The sequence below is a fragment of the Staurois parvus genome, unplaced genomic scaffold (assembly GCF_062004578.1).
Source record: "Staurois parvus isolate SC_StPar_1 unplaced genomic scaffold, SC_StPar_1.0 ptg000813l, whole genome shotgun sequence".
Lineage (NCBI taxonomy): Eukaryota > Metazoa > Chordata > Amphibia > Anura > Ranidae > Staurois > Staurois parvus.
The window spans coordinates 1,786,632-1,800,477 of NW_028318609.1; the positions used below are offsets into that span (position 1 = coordinate 1,786,632).

The 13,846-nt window shown below is 39.6% G+C and overlaps 1 protein-coding gene across 1 annotated transcript in view; it reads right to left on the minus strand.

Moving 5' to 3' along the window:
• Window positions 1-13,846, minus strand: part of LOC149444128 (proton channel OTOP2-like) — a 55,679-nt gene that overhangs the window by 41,303 nt on the left and 530 nt on the right. Inside the window, exon 2 of the mRNA XM_089654885.1 lies at window positions 18-88. Within this exon, the coding sequence (XP_089511011.1) occupies window positions 18-65 (48 nt within the window). The 5' untranslated portion in view covers window positions 66-88. The remainder of the gene's footprint in view (window positions 1-17; window positions 89-13,846) is intronic.

A 13,846-nucleotide genomic window follows, 5' to 3' on the forward strand; every position in this document is an offset into this window, starting at 1 on the left:
TAAATATAAATCCTTACCAATTTTTTTAAAATAGGTAGTATATCAACAGAGTCCTCCACTTTCATTTTTGCAGGCTATGTCTCTTCTTCTGTGAAGAAAAAAAAAATCTTTAGACATTACATTTGGGGGAGCAACGCGATTCTTCATGGTTGTATTTTATTACAATTTAGTTTCACTTGGACTAATTCTAAGAATGAATCACTGTAGTAAGACATGTGTCATGGGAGATTCCCATGCTCCACTTAAATGTAATCACAAGGGTTCCTGATTAGCCATACGAAGAAGGCTGCACAATAATGACAAGGACTTCCAGTAGAATGAAACAATAAACTATGGTTTATTGTGAGAACTGCATCCCCCCCCTTCCCCTAGGCTGTTTACTAGCTTCTGAGTCCTGAAAGTCGATGGCACATGCTAGGCAACAAGTTAATATTTTGTCCCTGAATTTGATTTGTTAAAAGCAGAAAAATGGGCATCACAATTTTTTTGTATAAGGCTGTGTGACCGCAGACTGGTCAGGGTGCCCATGCTGACTTGTGTTCAGCATCAGCACATACAATGGGCATGTGAGCATCAGAACTAGACCACAGAGCAATGGAAAAATGTGGTCTGGTCTGATGAATCACAATTTTCTTTTACATGATGTGGTTGGGCAGGTGCATGTGTATTGCTCACCTGGGGGAGAGATGGCACCAGGATGCACTATGGGAAGAAGGCAAGCCGGTGAAGGCAGTGTGATTATTTGGGCAATGTTATGCTGGGAAACCTTGGGTCCTGCCATTTATGTGGATGTTACTTGACTTGTACCACCTACCTAAACATTGTTGCTGACCAAGTACACCCCTTCATGGAAACAGTATTTCCTGATCGCAGTGGCCTTTATCAGCAGGATAATGTACCCTGCCACACTGCAAAAATTGTTCAAGAATGGTTTTAGGAAGACAACAATGAGTTTGGGATGTTGACCTGGCCTCCAAATTCTCTAGATCTCAATCCGATCGAGCAACTGTGGGATGTGCTGGGAAAAAAAGTCAAATTTGTGGAGGCCTCACTGCGCAACTTACAGGACTTAAAGGATTTGCAACTGATGACTTAGTGCCAGATACCACAGCATACCTTCAGCCTTGTAGTGGCATCCATACCTTGATGGGTCAAGGCTGTTTTGGCTGCAAAAGGTGGTGGTTATGAAGTTACTGCTGACTGGTGTATATATAATTGCAGTTACCTCTGTTTTTTTCCTGGATAGTTTTGCCCAGTAAATTGTTAAACAGCCTAGGGTGTGTCAGCGAGAGTCCAAGCTACTAAAGCGAGACATACTCCAGAGGAGAGAAGAACCCAGAAAAATCAGTGACTGCTTTGGAAGTACTGCTACAGAAGTATTTGCTTAGCTGGCGTAGTATTGTATTGATCGCAAGCAATTGAAGCTATAATTTAAAGATGCTTTTATTACCAGGATTATAGGGTAATTGTGTACAAGATTTTAAATGATTTTGTCATTATGCAAAATATTTTTTTATAATTATTATTACTACAACTATAACTTTTATCCAAAGCACTAGTGGTATACTGGCTATGCTGACAGCTTTCCTGCTGCCTGTCCTTGATTCAGGCACATTATATTAACATCAAAGATGTGTACTGTCACAGTTGACACTGCCAGCTGCTACAGAAAGAGAAAGCCAGGGGGTCCTATCAAAATTTTGCTGTGGGGCCCAATGATTTATAGTTACACCCCTGCTCCCAAATACCTTACTGTAACAGAAGAAGACTAATGGTCTCTTGTTCTAATAATATATTTTTGCAAAGTAATTCTGACACGCGAACATGTTATTATATAAAGAATCTACCATTAGCATATAAACATTTAGTAATGCAATTTAGTTAAAAATATCATGATTATTTTTTTATTAACATCACTGATGTCATAGAATTTAAAATTATGTGGATTTAGTGTTATGACTTTGCTTCCTCATGGATTCCATTGTGCTAATTTGTATATTCATCTTTCAGAAATAAATCGAAAGTGATTTTGTTAGTAAACAGTTTCACATTCTAGCTGTATAATTGTGTTACAGAGTTCTTCCTTCTTAGTGTAACACCCTCCAGGTTAGCCAGATATGCTGGGGTGTTTTTCTTTCTTTTTTAGTCAGAGTAGCAGCCTGGGATGAGTCAGCCTGTGAGTGAGGCAGGAGTTCACCTCAGGACAGGCTAGGGAGGTTCTGAAGGTCAGAGCTTCTGGAGCTCCCCCATCTCTCCATTTCTGAAGGAGGGGTGGAGGAGGGGAGGATGCCTAGATCTGCATGTTTGAGGGACCATGGTCAATCCCCTTGCAGGAGGCTGGGCATGGTGACTAGGGCAACCCTCAAAAGTATCGGGTGGAAGATGGAGCGGGGAAGGCTGGAGTGTTGAGCCTGGGAGGGGGGTCCCAGGGAAGGAGCCTACCTACAGGAAGCTTGATGGAAAAGAGGATATCCATTGTACCACCGTCTCCTAGGGAGGACATCCTGAGCAGCAGGGAAGCAGCCAGCCCATTGAAAGGCCTGGAAGGCAGCCACCAAACCACAAAGCTGACAGGAAGGACAGTGTGAGCACTCTTACACCACCTGGGCCAGATAAGGGGAGAGGGCAGTCAGGTGCAAGACCCAACTAGCTTCTCATCTGGGATTGTTTATAAACTAACAGCTCTTGGGTTCCTTTGTCCAGGGATACCCTCGAGGCAGCTGGGTGAAGAGGAGGAATCATCCAAGGTCTGAGGAGGTACACTAAAGGGGCTTTAGCACCCCTTAACCACTTGCCAACCACTCTGTAGCTGAATGATGGCTACATCGCAGTTGTCCAGTTCTGGGAGGGTGTCATATGATGATCAGTGCCCAGCAGTGCCGCCCACAAGTGCCCAGCAGTGCCACCCACCTGTGCCCAGCAGTGCCACCCACCTGTGCCCAGCAGTGCCTAGTAGTGCCACCCACCAGTGCCCATTAGTGCCACCCACCAGTGCCCTGCAGTGCCTCCATCAGTGCCACCTATCAGTGCTGCCCAGCAGTGCCACCCATCAGTGCCCATCAGTGCTGCCAGTCAGTGCCCAGCAGTGCTGCCAGTCAGTGCCACCCATCGGTGCTTCCCATCAGTGCTGCCTATCAGTGCCCATCAGTGCCTCCTATCAGTGCCCATCATTGTTGCATATCAGTGCCAGCTCATCAGTGCTGCCTATCAGTGCCCATCAGTGCTGCCTATCCTTGCCACCTCATCAGTGCCGCCTTTCAGTGCAGCCTCATCAACGCACATCAGTGGAGAAAAATTACCTGTTTGCAAAATTTTATAATAGAAACAAAGAAAAACTTTTCCTCTTTTTTTGTTTATAGCGCAAAAAATAAAACAATGGGTACAACGTTGCATGAATGCGCAATTGTCATTCAAAGTGCGACAGTGCTGAAAGCTGAAAATTGGCCTGGGCAGAAAGGGGGTAGAAGTGCCTGGTAGACAAGGTTAAAGAGAAACTGTTGCTGTCTACATTTTTGTATATAGTTGCTAAGGAGTTTGTCTTGAGTTTCTGCAGTTCCTCGGGCAACCCATATACCCCTACATCAGTGTGCAAAGTGTGGAAAAATGCGTGTTGGCTGGCTGTGCAGAGCTTTAGGGTGACCCAAAACTCAGCGACTCCTAAGAGGGTAGTGCTACATTAGAACGTCTGCTAACACCGTTAGTATATAAACGTTTATATCTCTAGGCAAGCAAGCTATTTAAAAACCTTAGTTATATACAGCCTGTAACATGGAATTTTCTCCTATATTGCATATTTTCAGACCAGGTGTTCTGAACACTAATACACTACTAACTTAACATGAGTTATTAGACCTTTGTAATATTTTAATATGAGTTTTTAAAACTCAATTTCTTTTTTTCTAGTTTAGGATAGACAGTAGAAGTGATAAAAAGCCCTACTAGATTTTTTATTGCCGTCTGCATTTCCTCTAGGGAAGTGTATCTTTCCTCTTTCTTTTGGTGACCATTATTACCGGCATAGAAAGTAATGGAAAAATCCAAAATTTTATGGTTGTATCCAGAACAGGAAAAATCTTACAGCGTGAACACCTTTAAGTGACAACTGGCTTTCCCTCACTTCCTATTGACATTAAAAATAACATTGTTTTTAACCCTTTCCTCCTCTTTTGAAAACTAAAACAAAAGTTTTGTTTTTAAATATATTTTAAATTGAGAAATAAAGCACTAAGATAAGTAAGACTGACTCACCATTACATAATGACATGGGAGAAAAGCACATTGTTAGTGCACAAATGCTGACTGTACCGACCAGAAAAAAAAATCACGACAACTGGCTCTTTTCTAGACTGCCTATGAGTGATGTGTTTTTACAAATCACATAACTTTGTGAAAAACTTAGGGCCAGTGTGGTCCTGTTTGGACAGCCCATTCATTAGCAGTACCATCAGGCGGATCCGTTTGAAAACGTGCATGCGCACGAAACGTGTCAGAGAGGAGCCTGTGTACTGACATCACGCCACCGTGTCCGCATGATGGTCCAGCGGCCATCTTTGTGAGTGGTTTTATACTATCATTTGTTCTACTCCATGTGGATATCTTTATTTTGCAATAAAAATCCTATTAGCCGTTATTTCTCTGGGCTCTTTCTGTGAGCTGATTTCTTCAGGATCTGTGCCATCACTCATCTTGAGGATCGATTACTGTGCTGGATATATCCCCCAATCTGATACATCATAGCTTCCATATGTCTGTGATTGATGGGAACATAGCCTGATATGCCTGCAAAGGAGTATGCTATATTTGCACAAATGCGCATTTTATATTTGCTTCTGGTGAGTGCATACAAAGAGTCATTTTCACGGATTCATTGATCACTGGAAGTCATGATCTGCATTTGGATTTATTCATTATTTGGACTCTATATTTGCCTCCATTGATTATTTGTATATCTATTTCACTACAGTCACTATTTATTTCCACCATTGCACTATTCCTCCAGTGCATCACTTTATTCACCATATTTTGATTATATTATTAGAGCACTATAGTGCGATAATTGCATATATGTATATGTCACTATAGCGCCAATCAGAGCACTTCACTGTGATTGCATTTATTTTGCTTATTTCACTAATAAGTCACTCCGTTGTATGTTCATCATTCATATTCACATAATTCTTGGATACGTTTAGCATACTGATTCTTATGATTAGCGCTGCACCTTTTTTACACTTACTTTAGTACCATGCAATCTGTGAGCAGCAAACATACTGCATTTGCAAGATGCATTTGGAGTGCCATTAACAATTAAGTCGTAGGGTCTGCTGACTACTTTATAATTAGCAATAGGTGTTAGGGTTCATCTATATATAAAGGAAAACTATTATGGTTTTAGGGTTCTTTTACCCTTAAGTTTATATTGTTTTTACTACACACACACAAACACACTCTTGCGTTTTTGCCTATAATAAATGACCAGGGATTCGGTGAGCACTAGGAGAAATCTAAAGTGAATACAGCAGATATTGTTGCCTTTTCAGACATAGTGGGGTTGATTTACTAAAACTGAAAAGTGCAAAATCTGGAGCAGCTGTGCATGGTAGCAAACCAGCTTCTAACTTCAGCTTGTTTTATTATGTTTTGACATTAAAACCTGGAAGTTGATTGGTTTCTATGCAGAGTTGCACCAGATTTTGCACTCTCCTAGCAAAAATCAACCCTGTGTCTTATTGACAGAATTCAATGACTTTCTATGAGTAATTGATGTGAACCCTTAGAAGAGAATGGAAGAATGGGGGAATTAGTCACTGCTGTAATTGAAGAAAGAAGACACAAACTCTGGAAGCTATACCCAAAAAAGACAAGCAAAGGCCAAAGGACTAGTTACCATCATTGCTTACCTGCAGCTATTTTTTCCCTATTACCAACGTACCGTGCCTTGGCCCATAATATGGGGTTCATTTACTAAAGCTGGAGAGCGCAAAATCAGGCTCACTCCTGCATAGAAACCAATCCACCTCCAGGTTTTATTGCCAAAGCTTAATTGAGCAAGCTGAGGTTCTAGTGAGCTTAATTTTGCACTCTCCAGTTTTAGTAACTAAAACTCTGTGTTTCTATGTGGAAGTGCTCATCTTAATATAGGCAAGGCTTGTCTTCCTCATATCCTGGTCTGACTCCTCTGATGACTGGTGATGTCAGGACTGATGAGGGACTATTCAAGAAGCATTAGTAGCAGTTCACAAAGCAATAATCCTCAGGAAGAATGAAGTGGTAGCATGGTGATGCATGTAGATTTCTCTTTAGTGAGCAGCATAGTAGTAACATCGTCATCCTTGTTCCAAATCTCCTGGGACTAGCCGTTAGACACAGCAATGACTCACACTGCAGCCATACAGATAGGAGACTATAGACACAGGAATGCATAAGTCCAGAAAAAGTTGGATCGGTACATCCAACTTCGTAGTTTGAAACTTCACTTTACTTGGCAAGAAGTGTAGAAAACAACCAGTCTAAAGTAAAAGACATGTTTCGACCTAACAAGGTCTTATTCACATAAGTTTCAGTAGGTAGATCTTAAATAAGAACTGCACCACACCCATTAATGCTTTACTGCTTGGAACCTATAGTAAGGAGTAACACCATAGAAACAAATTTCTTGAGTATTAACCATCAGCATATTAAAGGAGTAACTTCTTGTCAATGAAATGCATATACAATGGAAATTTACATACAATATTTTCCTGTAATATCTTGTGAATGTCCCAGTGATAAGTATTGCCTCCAGACAATTAATACCTACTGTAGGTAATAAATCCAAAAAGTTTTCTTAGACAAAAGGCTGGCTTTCTCTTAAACCAATAACTATTTTATGTCATGCTCACCCTTTCCATGAGCCAGCACCAGGTCTTTCCTCTGTGTGTGGCCACGACTTTTGGGTTAGAGGAGAGCTGCAATTTTACAGGTCTGGCGTGCTGCTCTGCATCCACACACTAACAGCAGAACACCCTGTATTTCCTAGTGTATTCTCCTCTAGTCCCCCAATAACTCCAAGCTTTACCACCATGATCCCTTCATTCCCCTGTACTGCTTGTCTCTTCTGATTGTTGCACTCCAGCCTTTACCAGCGTTCCTGACCCAATGGGACTATTGAGCTTCTAGTTGTTCTGCATCTCCTGTGATTCCCTATGTCTCCAGCATCCTGTGCTCCTTTGACCTGTGCACTCCAGCCCAGGGGCGGACTGAAAACTCATGGGGCCCCCGGGCAATTGGGGATCATGGGGCCCCTGTGTCCTTGCCCAAACTCAAAAAAGCCTATGAAAAAGGTATCAGGGGCATCTCATGGGGCCCCCTACTGACCCCGGGCCCTCGGCAGCGCCCGAGTTTCCAAATGGTCAGTCCGCCCCTGCTCTAGCCTGCACCTTGTGCTCATGCAAATCCATGAGTTCCAGCCTGCATCCTGTTTTCATGAGTAACTCCAAGCAACCCAGTAAAGCTAAGACTCTAATTCCTGCAAGATACTCTTTCCAGCATATCTGTACTCTCTTCCTGGTAACTGTTTGTTAAGATGACTAAGAGGGCCACAAATTGGGAGTCATCAGCAGCAAACCCCATCACCCTGTGCAGGGCACTTTGGTGAAGATCAGGCAGCTCCATTGACCCTGTGTCTTGACACTTCTAAAAGTTCTGACCTTTGCTGAACGAGGTGCATGCTGAGTCCAACCCCTTTGGTGCTATCAGGTATCCAGTCTCTATAGTATCTATTGCCTCTCTATGACTCTGAATCATCTGTGTCTGTTCTGTAGCCCATACCTTTATCTAGACCCAGCTGCTACTACTAAGTCTTGGTGATCCAGTCTGCCCTAGTATGAACAGACTCCCTGTTCTAGACACTCTATCAATATTATAAGAAATAGAAAATCCCCCCTATGCTGTTTAAAAAATGTCTAGAGGCATTAGAGGGATTGCTTGTGCATTGTTAGATATTATTAGTATTAGATTTTCTGTCATCTCTTGTTTCAAAGACCTTAACCCATTAAAATTTTTTGAAATGATACTGTCTACTAGGGCTGCCAGTCAGATTAGATAGTACATAGTTAGATAGTGCTTAGTAACATAGTTAATCTGGTCTAAAAAAGACACAAGTCCATTCAGTTCAACCAACAGAAAAAAACACACACAAATTGAAAACCTCCTTATACACTCTCCTATACCCACAGTTGATTCAGCTGAAGGCAAACATACCCCAATAAAACATAATCCATTTTGCTCCAGCTGGGGAAGAAAATCCTTCCTGATCCTCCAAGAGGCAATCGGATATTCCCTAGGTCAACTTTACCTATAAATAATAGTATCCAGTTATGCTATGTGCATTTAGGAAATAATCCACCCTTCTTTTTAAATAATCTACTGAGCTGGCGAGAACCAGCTCTTGAGGGAGTTTATTCCACATTTTCACAGCTCTAGTAGTGATTATCTTGGCTAGGGGAAATGTTTTGTGTATTTATGTATTCTTTAATTAAGAATTTTAGAATTAACAAGTTAGTTCAAAATACAACAATCAAAACAGATCAGAAAAGACAAAGAGCAATCAAATCACCCAGAATAAATCAGTGATACATGTAAAGTACATAACAATAATAATCAAGGCAGTAAAAATAGCGTATAATTCAATGAAACAGGTAAAATGAGTTGATGTGCGCAAATCCAGAGATTCAGAAAGGAACATTGCAGGGGTAGTCCCTTGAAGGAACAACCCCTTATAAAGCCTTTGTCATGCCAATTTAACTGGAAAGATAACTGAATCAAGGGGCTTTAAGTGTCTATATCAGGAATGACCTCTACGCCTAGGAATTACTTTCCATAAGGAATATGAGAGGGGAACTATAAATCCCAAACTGAATGTAGATTTCTGAGAAAAATGGTAATTTAAACATCTGTAGTAACAGGCTGCAATATAACAACATTGAAAAAAGGGAAGGGGGTGTGAATAATTTATTAATGCACTGTAAATGAACACACAGAAAGTAGGTTCACTGCTATTTTTCAGAAGCAATCTAGTTAAAGGGTAGACTTATCAGGGTACTGTTCCAATTAAACTTTCTAGATGTTCCCTATAACATAGTTGAGAAGTAAATACGTAGCAAATTCTTGAATCAACAACACAGCGTGATACATTAAACTGTAAATCAGCTCTAAAAATATGACAAAAAAGTAAAAAAACTTATTTCAAAGCACAATAGTTTAAATCCATTTTCAATCATTTGTCACAATATCTTCAGTGTTATTCAAATCTTATCTTCCTTACATGAATCCTTCTATTAATTTGTATCACACCGTATGTTGATTACCAATTTCATTGAAAAACACCACCCAGAGATTCCACCACAATATCCATTGATTTCACCACCTATGTGCACACAGGGTACACACCAGAAAACAATGATCCCTTTGTATCAAGAAGGTCTTGGAACACCTCATGAGATTAACATCCACTCTCTGGCGTGTTTCTTTCCTGAACATAAATCACTTTGAAGTAGGGGGGCTTCTACAATGCTTAAAACATATTCCCATCTGGACTCCATTCATAGAACATACCAAGCAGAAAAATGCCACATAATGTAAAACCATAAAAGTTTTACAAAAGCATAACATATATTAGCCACTTGCATGGATCAGTGCTCCTAATCGAACTGATATAAATTGTTTAGACAATAGGGGTTGATTTACTAAAGACAAATGGGTTGTGCATTTTTGCAATGTGCAGATGTACTCTGCAAGAGCAGTTGCTTCCAGAGCTTAACAAATGAGCAGGGGCTCTGCTGACTTTTATCATCCAATCATGTGCAAGCAAAAATGCATTTTTTAAAAATTTTGCTTGCACGTGATTGGTCATTCTTTGCGAAGTGAAGCTTTTCCACATTTACTAAGCTCCTGAGAAACTGCAAATTTTGGATGGACATCAAAGCGTGTGATCATACTGAGCCCAAAATCCAAGGGGGCACAACAGGGATACATGGTTCTATTTCAATAATGAGAGCAGGTGCTGGCAGCACCTTAAAGTGCCTGTGCTTCAGCTCTATTGCTACCTATTCAACACTAGATTGCATGCTGGTTATTTCCAGACCAGGACAATATCACCTACAAATGCTTCCTGCTTACCCTGAGTTTTCCTAAGTCTACATCTGCCATGGACACACATCTTCCTTCACTCCTGTTGCCACTATTAGCACAGGAAACAGCAATAGTTCCACTTTTCACCTTCTCCTCCTCAAAAGCATGTCTCTTTTTAAACTCCATATTATACATTAAACAATAAGTATCTTAGACCAGATCTATTGACGACATTTCCATCTTCTTCAGAGCTCTATAGGATAGGCAGGTGCAACTTATTTCCATCCAGAAGGACAATGAGAGATCTTTAAAGGAGAATGACCATCATCTTGGGCTTTGTTTTGGCGAATATGCCACCTCACTTATGCGCTTGATAATAAATATAATGTGATTACAACCTTTTGTCTATGTAAGAATCTAGCCAGTCCTGACATGGCTATTACCAATAAAGTTAATACCAAATGATAATAACTGTGCAAAAAATAAAGATCTAGTTTATTTACACAGAAAAGAAGCTTGATATTAATTGAATATAACAAAGTATAAAGTAGCTTGTAAAAACTTTAAAAGTAGTGATGTTACATGTAAATACAGAATGGTACCAGTACATAAAGACAACTACAGGAAAGGAAGTTACAGAAAAAAGGAACAAAGAATAATGATGATACGTTATGCAGACAGCCTTACGTTCTCATTGTGCTCAGTGATCAAGAGATTCAAAGAAGAGAATGTGGGGGTCTTGCTTTTGTGTTATATGCTCTTGCAAAGACCACCCCTAGACTCACCCACCCAGGTAAAGTCACACCCTTCCACATATCTTAAGACCTTGCCACTCTCAGTCAATGGGTGGTGCTCAAGACACTGGCCAGATTAGATCACCAGATGTTATAAAAGACAAAGTCCCAGATGCCTCCCTTCCCTCTCACCTCAATAGAGTCTTTTGAAGTGGCATCCCCCACAGAGTTATTTGTCACATACCCCTTTAGTGCTATTTAACATGACAGTTCGATTACACTACCAGGTGGCCAGAGAATTCCAAGGCTGGCTTACAAATGTGTTTTTTCTTACAGCAGTTCTCAAATGTTCAGTTCATGGAACACTTAGATACCTATCAATAGTTCACAATAATGTCCATGAAGGTAAAAATGATTGTAGGCTCATAATATCTATTACAGCTTGAGTGATCAGCTTCTTAAGTGATCATCATCTGGGTTGAGTGACTGCATTGGGTGATCTGCAATTGGGAAGAGGAAAGAACTTACTAGCTGGTAATACCACCTTGGCTAGGAGTCCTAGGACTTATGGCCTTGCTGTCTCAGAGGAAAAACTCATAAAAACTCTTGACTCACTTGGCTTTTTGTTTTTAGAATGATGTTTATCAACTGACTCCTGCTGCTTCCTGCACCAATGCACCATGTGCTGTTGGCATTAACTTTCCCCTTGCCATATCCACTTCTACTTAGGGTGGCAAGGATTATTGATTGTATTTTGTTGTGGTTACTGCTACACTCCCTGCCATATTTCTTTTTGTGTCACACCCCTGCCATTTAGTTAAATAGATGTGAAATTTATCAGCAAATTATGAAGCAACATATTGAGAATGATTTACTTAGGCAGCTTGGAATCTTCACTAAAAAGGTGTGTGCATTTTGTCTACCATGAGTTATGGCAGGCCACCCAGTACTAGTCTGTGTTCTCCTTGGTTCTAGGTTATTAGGTTTCGGTGTATTCCTATGTGTTCGCTGATTTACCTGTCTAAGTTTGGTGCAGATTCCCCTGGGCTAACTGTGACCCTCTTGGTAGGTAATGACCCCATCTATGTCTCTTTATTCTGTCGGGATATCGATATTCTGTATATTGGTCATGCTCAACTTAAAGAGGCATATTTCCTGCCAACCCCCTCCTTTAGATCCTACTGTTTTAGAGTATGTGACCCTATCATAGAGCTGTACTGGTGCTTTGGCTTATATGTTTTGCAAAAATTCTATAAACTTTATTAAAATGTTGTGTTCACATTCACTTCATTTATCCAATTACATGAAAAGAAAACTCTAATCCTATGAAAAGTAAATTCCTGAATACACAATCATGTGCCAGTGAAATAAATAAACAGGAATTTGATTTTCACATGATTGGATAATTTAGGTGAATTTTAACACATTTGATTGAGTGAAGAATTTCACCTTCTTTAATAATTCAGCCCACAGTGTTGGGGCATTGTTAGGTTTGTGGGGCAGTAAAGCAAATAAGTAACTTAAATCCCAAATCATTTTTCTATGCAGTTAGTAGAGAGGTGTCTTTTTTGAAATGTGTGACTTTACCCAACACTAAAGGGCATATTTATAAAGCAGAGAATCTGACATTCAGTACAAGAGCATCTTCTGGGTGCATGTGTTTAAAATTCTAATAACTTCTTTATAAATATGCCCTAAGTTATTGGTAAAGATGTTTCTGTGTTTAAAAATTGTATCTGTAAATCTGTTATAAATTATTTTAAAACATTTGGCCAAGAATTTTGCATATTCTACAGTGGGGTGAATTTTCTAAAGGCAAATAGACTCCCAAGCTGAGTAAATGAGATGAAGTTCTGCTAACTTCTATCGTCCAATCACGTGTATGCAAAAATGCTGTTTTTTTTACTTTCCTTTCATTGCTTTTATTGGGGATTCTTTGCAAAGTGAAGCTTTATCTCATTTACTACGCTCTGGAGCAAATGCCCTTGCAGAGTGCAACTGCAGCATCTTATCCATTTTAATTCATGTGTACCAGCATCAGATGTAAGTTATTGCTCAGGACAGGCTGGTGAAAATGATGGGCCATACCCTCTCAAAGCGTGACAATTAGAGACTCCACTGGAAGTGCATGTGACATGGGCAGTAATTGGGAGACAGGACAGATCTATAAAGAGTACAAGGGCTTTCGTAGCAATATCACTGAGTGTTATTTTAATGAAAATTATAGATTTAAAAAGACTGAATATGTACTTTTAAAATCATATTATGTTTATTATTTAAAATTTTAATAAGTGAATTTATGGTCTAAGTCACATAAGAAAAAGAAAAATGAGAGATTACTTTTCTGTTAATTTTTTCAAAGCACCTATTTACTGTATTTAATGACTTCAGATATTTACCCAAATTTACAAAATGTTCTGAATACACAGATACTGATGGATGGTGCTATGTCGAATGAGGTTTGCAGATAAATATAAAAATTATTTATTATAGTTAAACACTCCAACGTGAGTCTTCTTCTTCTGACTTAATGTGTATCAAGCTCAAAAAAAATTTTTTTTTGTTTTGGGTCTAGATCTCATTGGTTAATCTCGTGTCATATTTATTTTGCTATCTTTGTCCCTTAAGGAAAAATTTCCTTTGATTCCTGTCCAAGAGAAAAAACAGGAAGTGAAAGAAAATCTCTCCAAAGTGAGGTGCTATCCCGTTGGACAGTTGTCACTACAACAGATGTTCCCACTGAAAGATCCCCACACAGCTTCTATCAATTTCTGTCCTAGTGACAACGGTAAAGGCAAATGGTAAAAAAACTCAAATGTTTTAAACCTCCTCCAAACAAATTAAAAAAAGTTCTGAATATATATACACCTAAAATAACTTCAGTATACATTATCACTTACTTTATTAATATTACCTTCACAATGAAGTTATTTTGGTTGTATAAATTATGGAAAATACAATTTAGCGATATTCCACTATGCACTTAAACATTCTAAACTGTG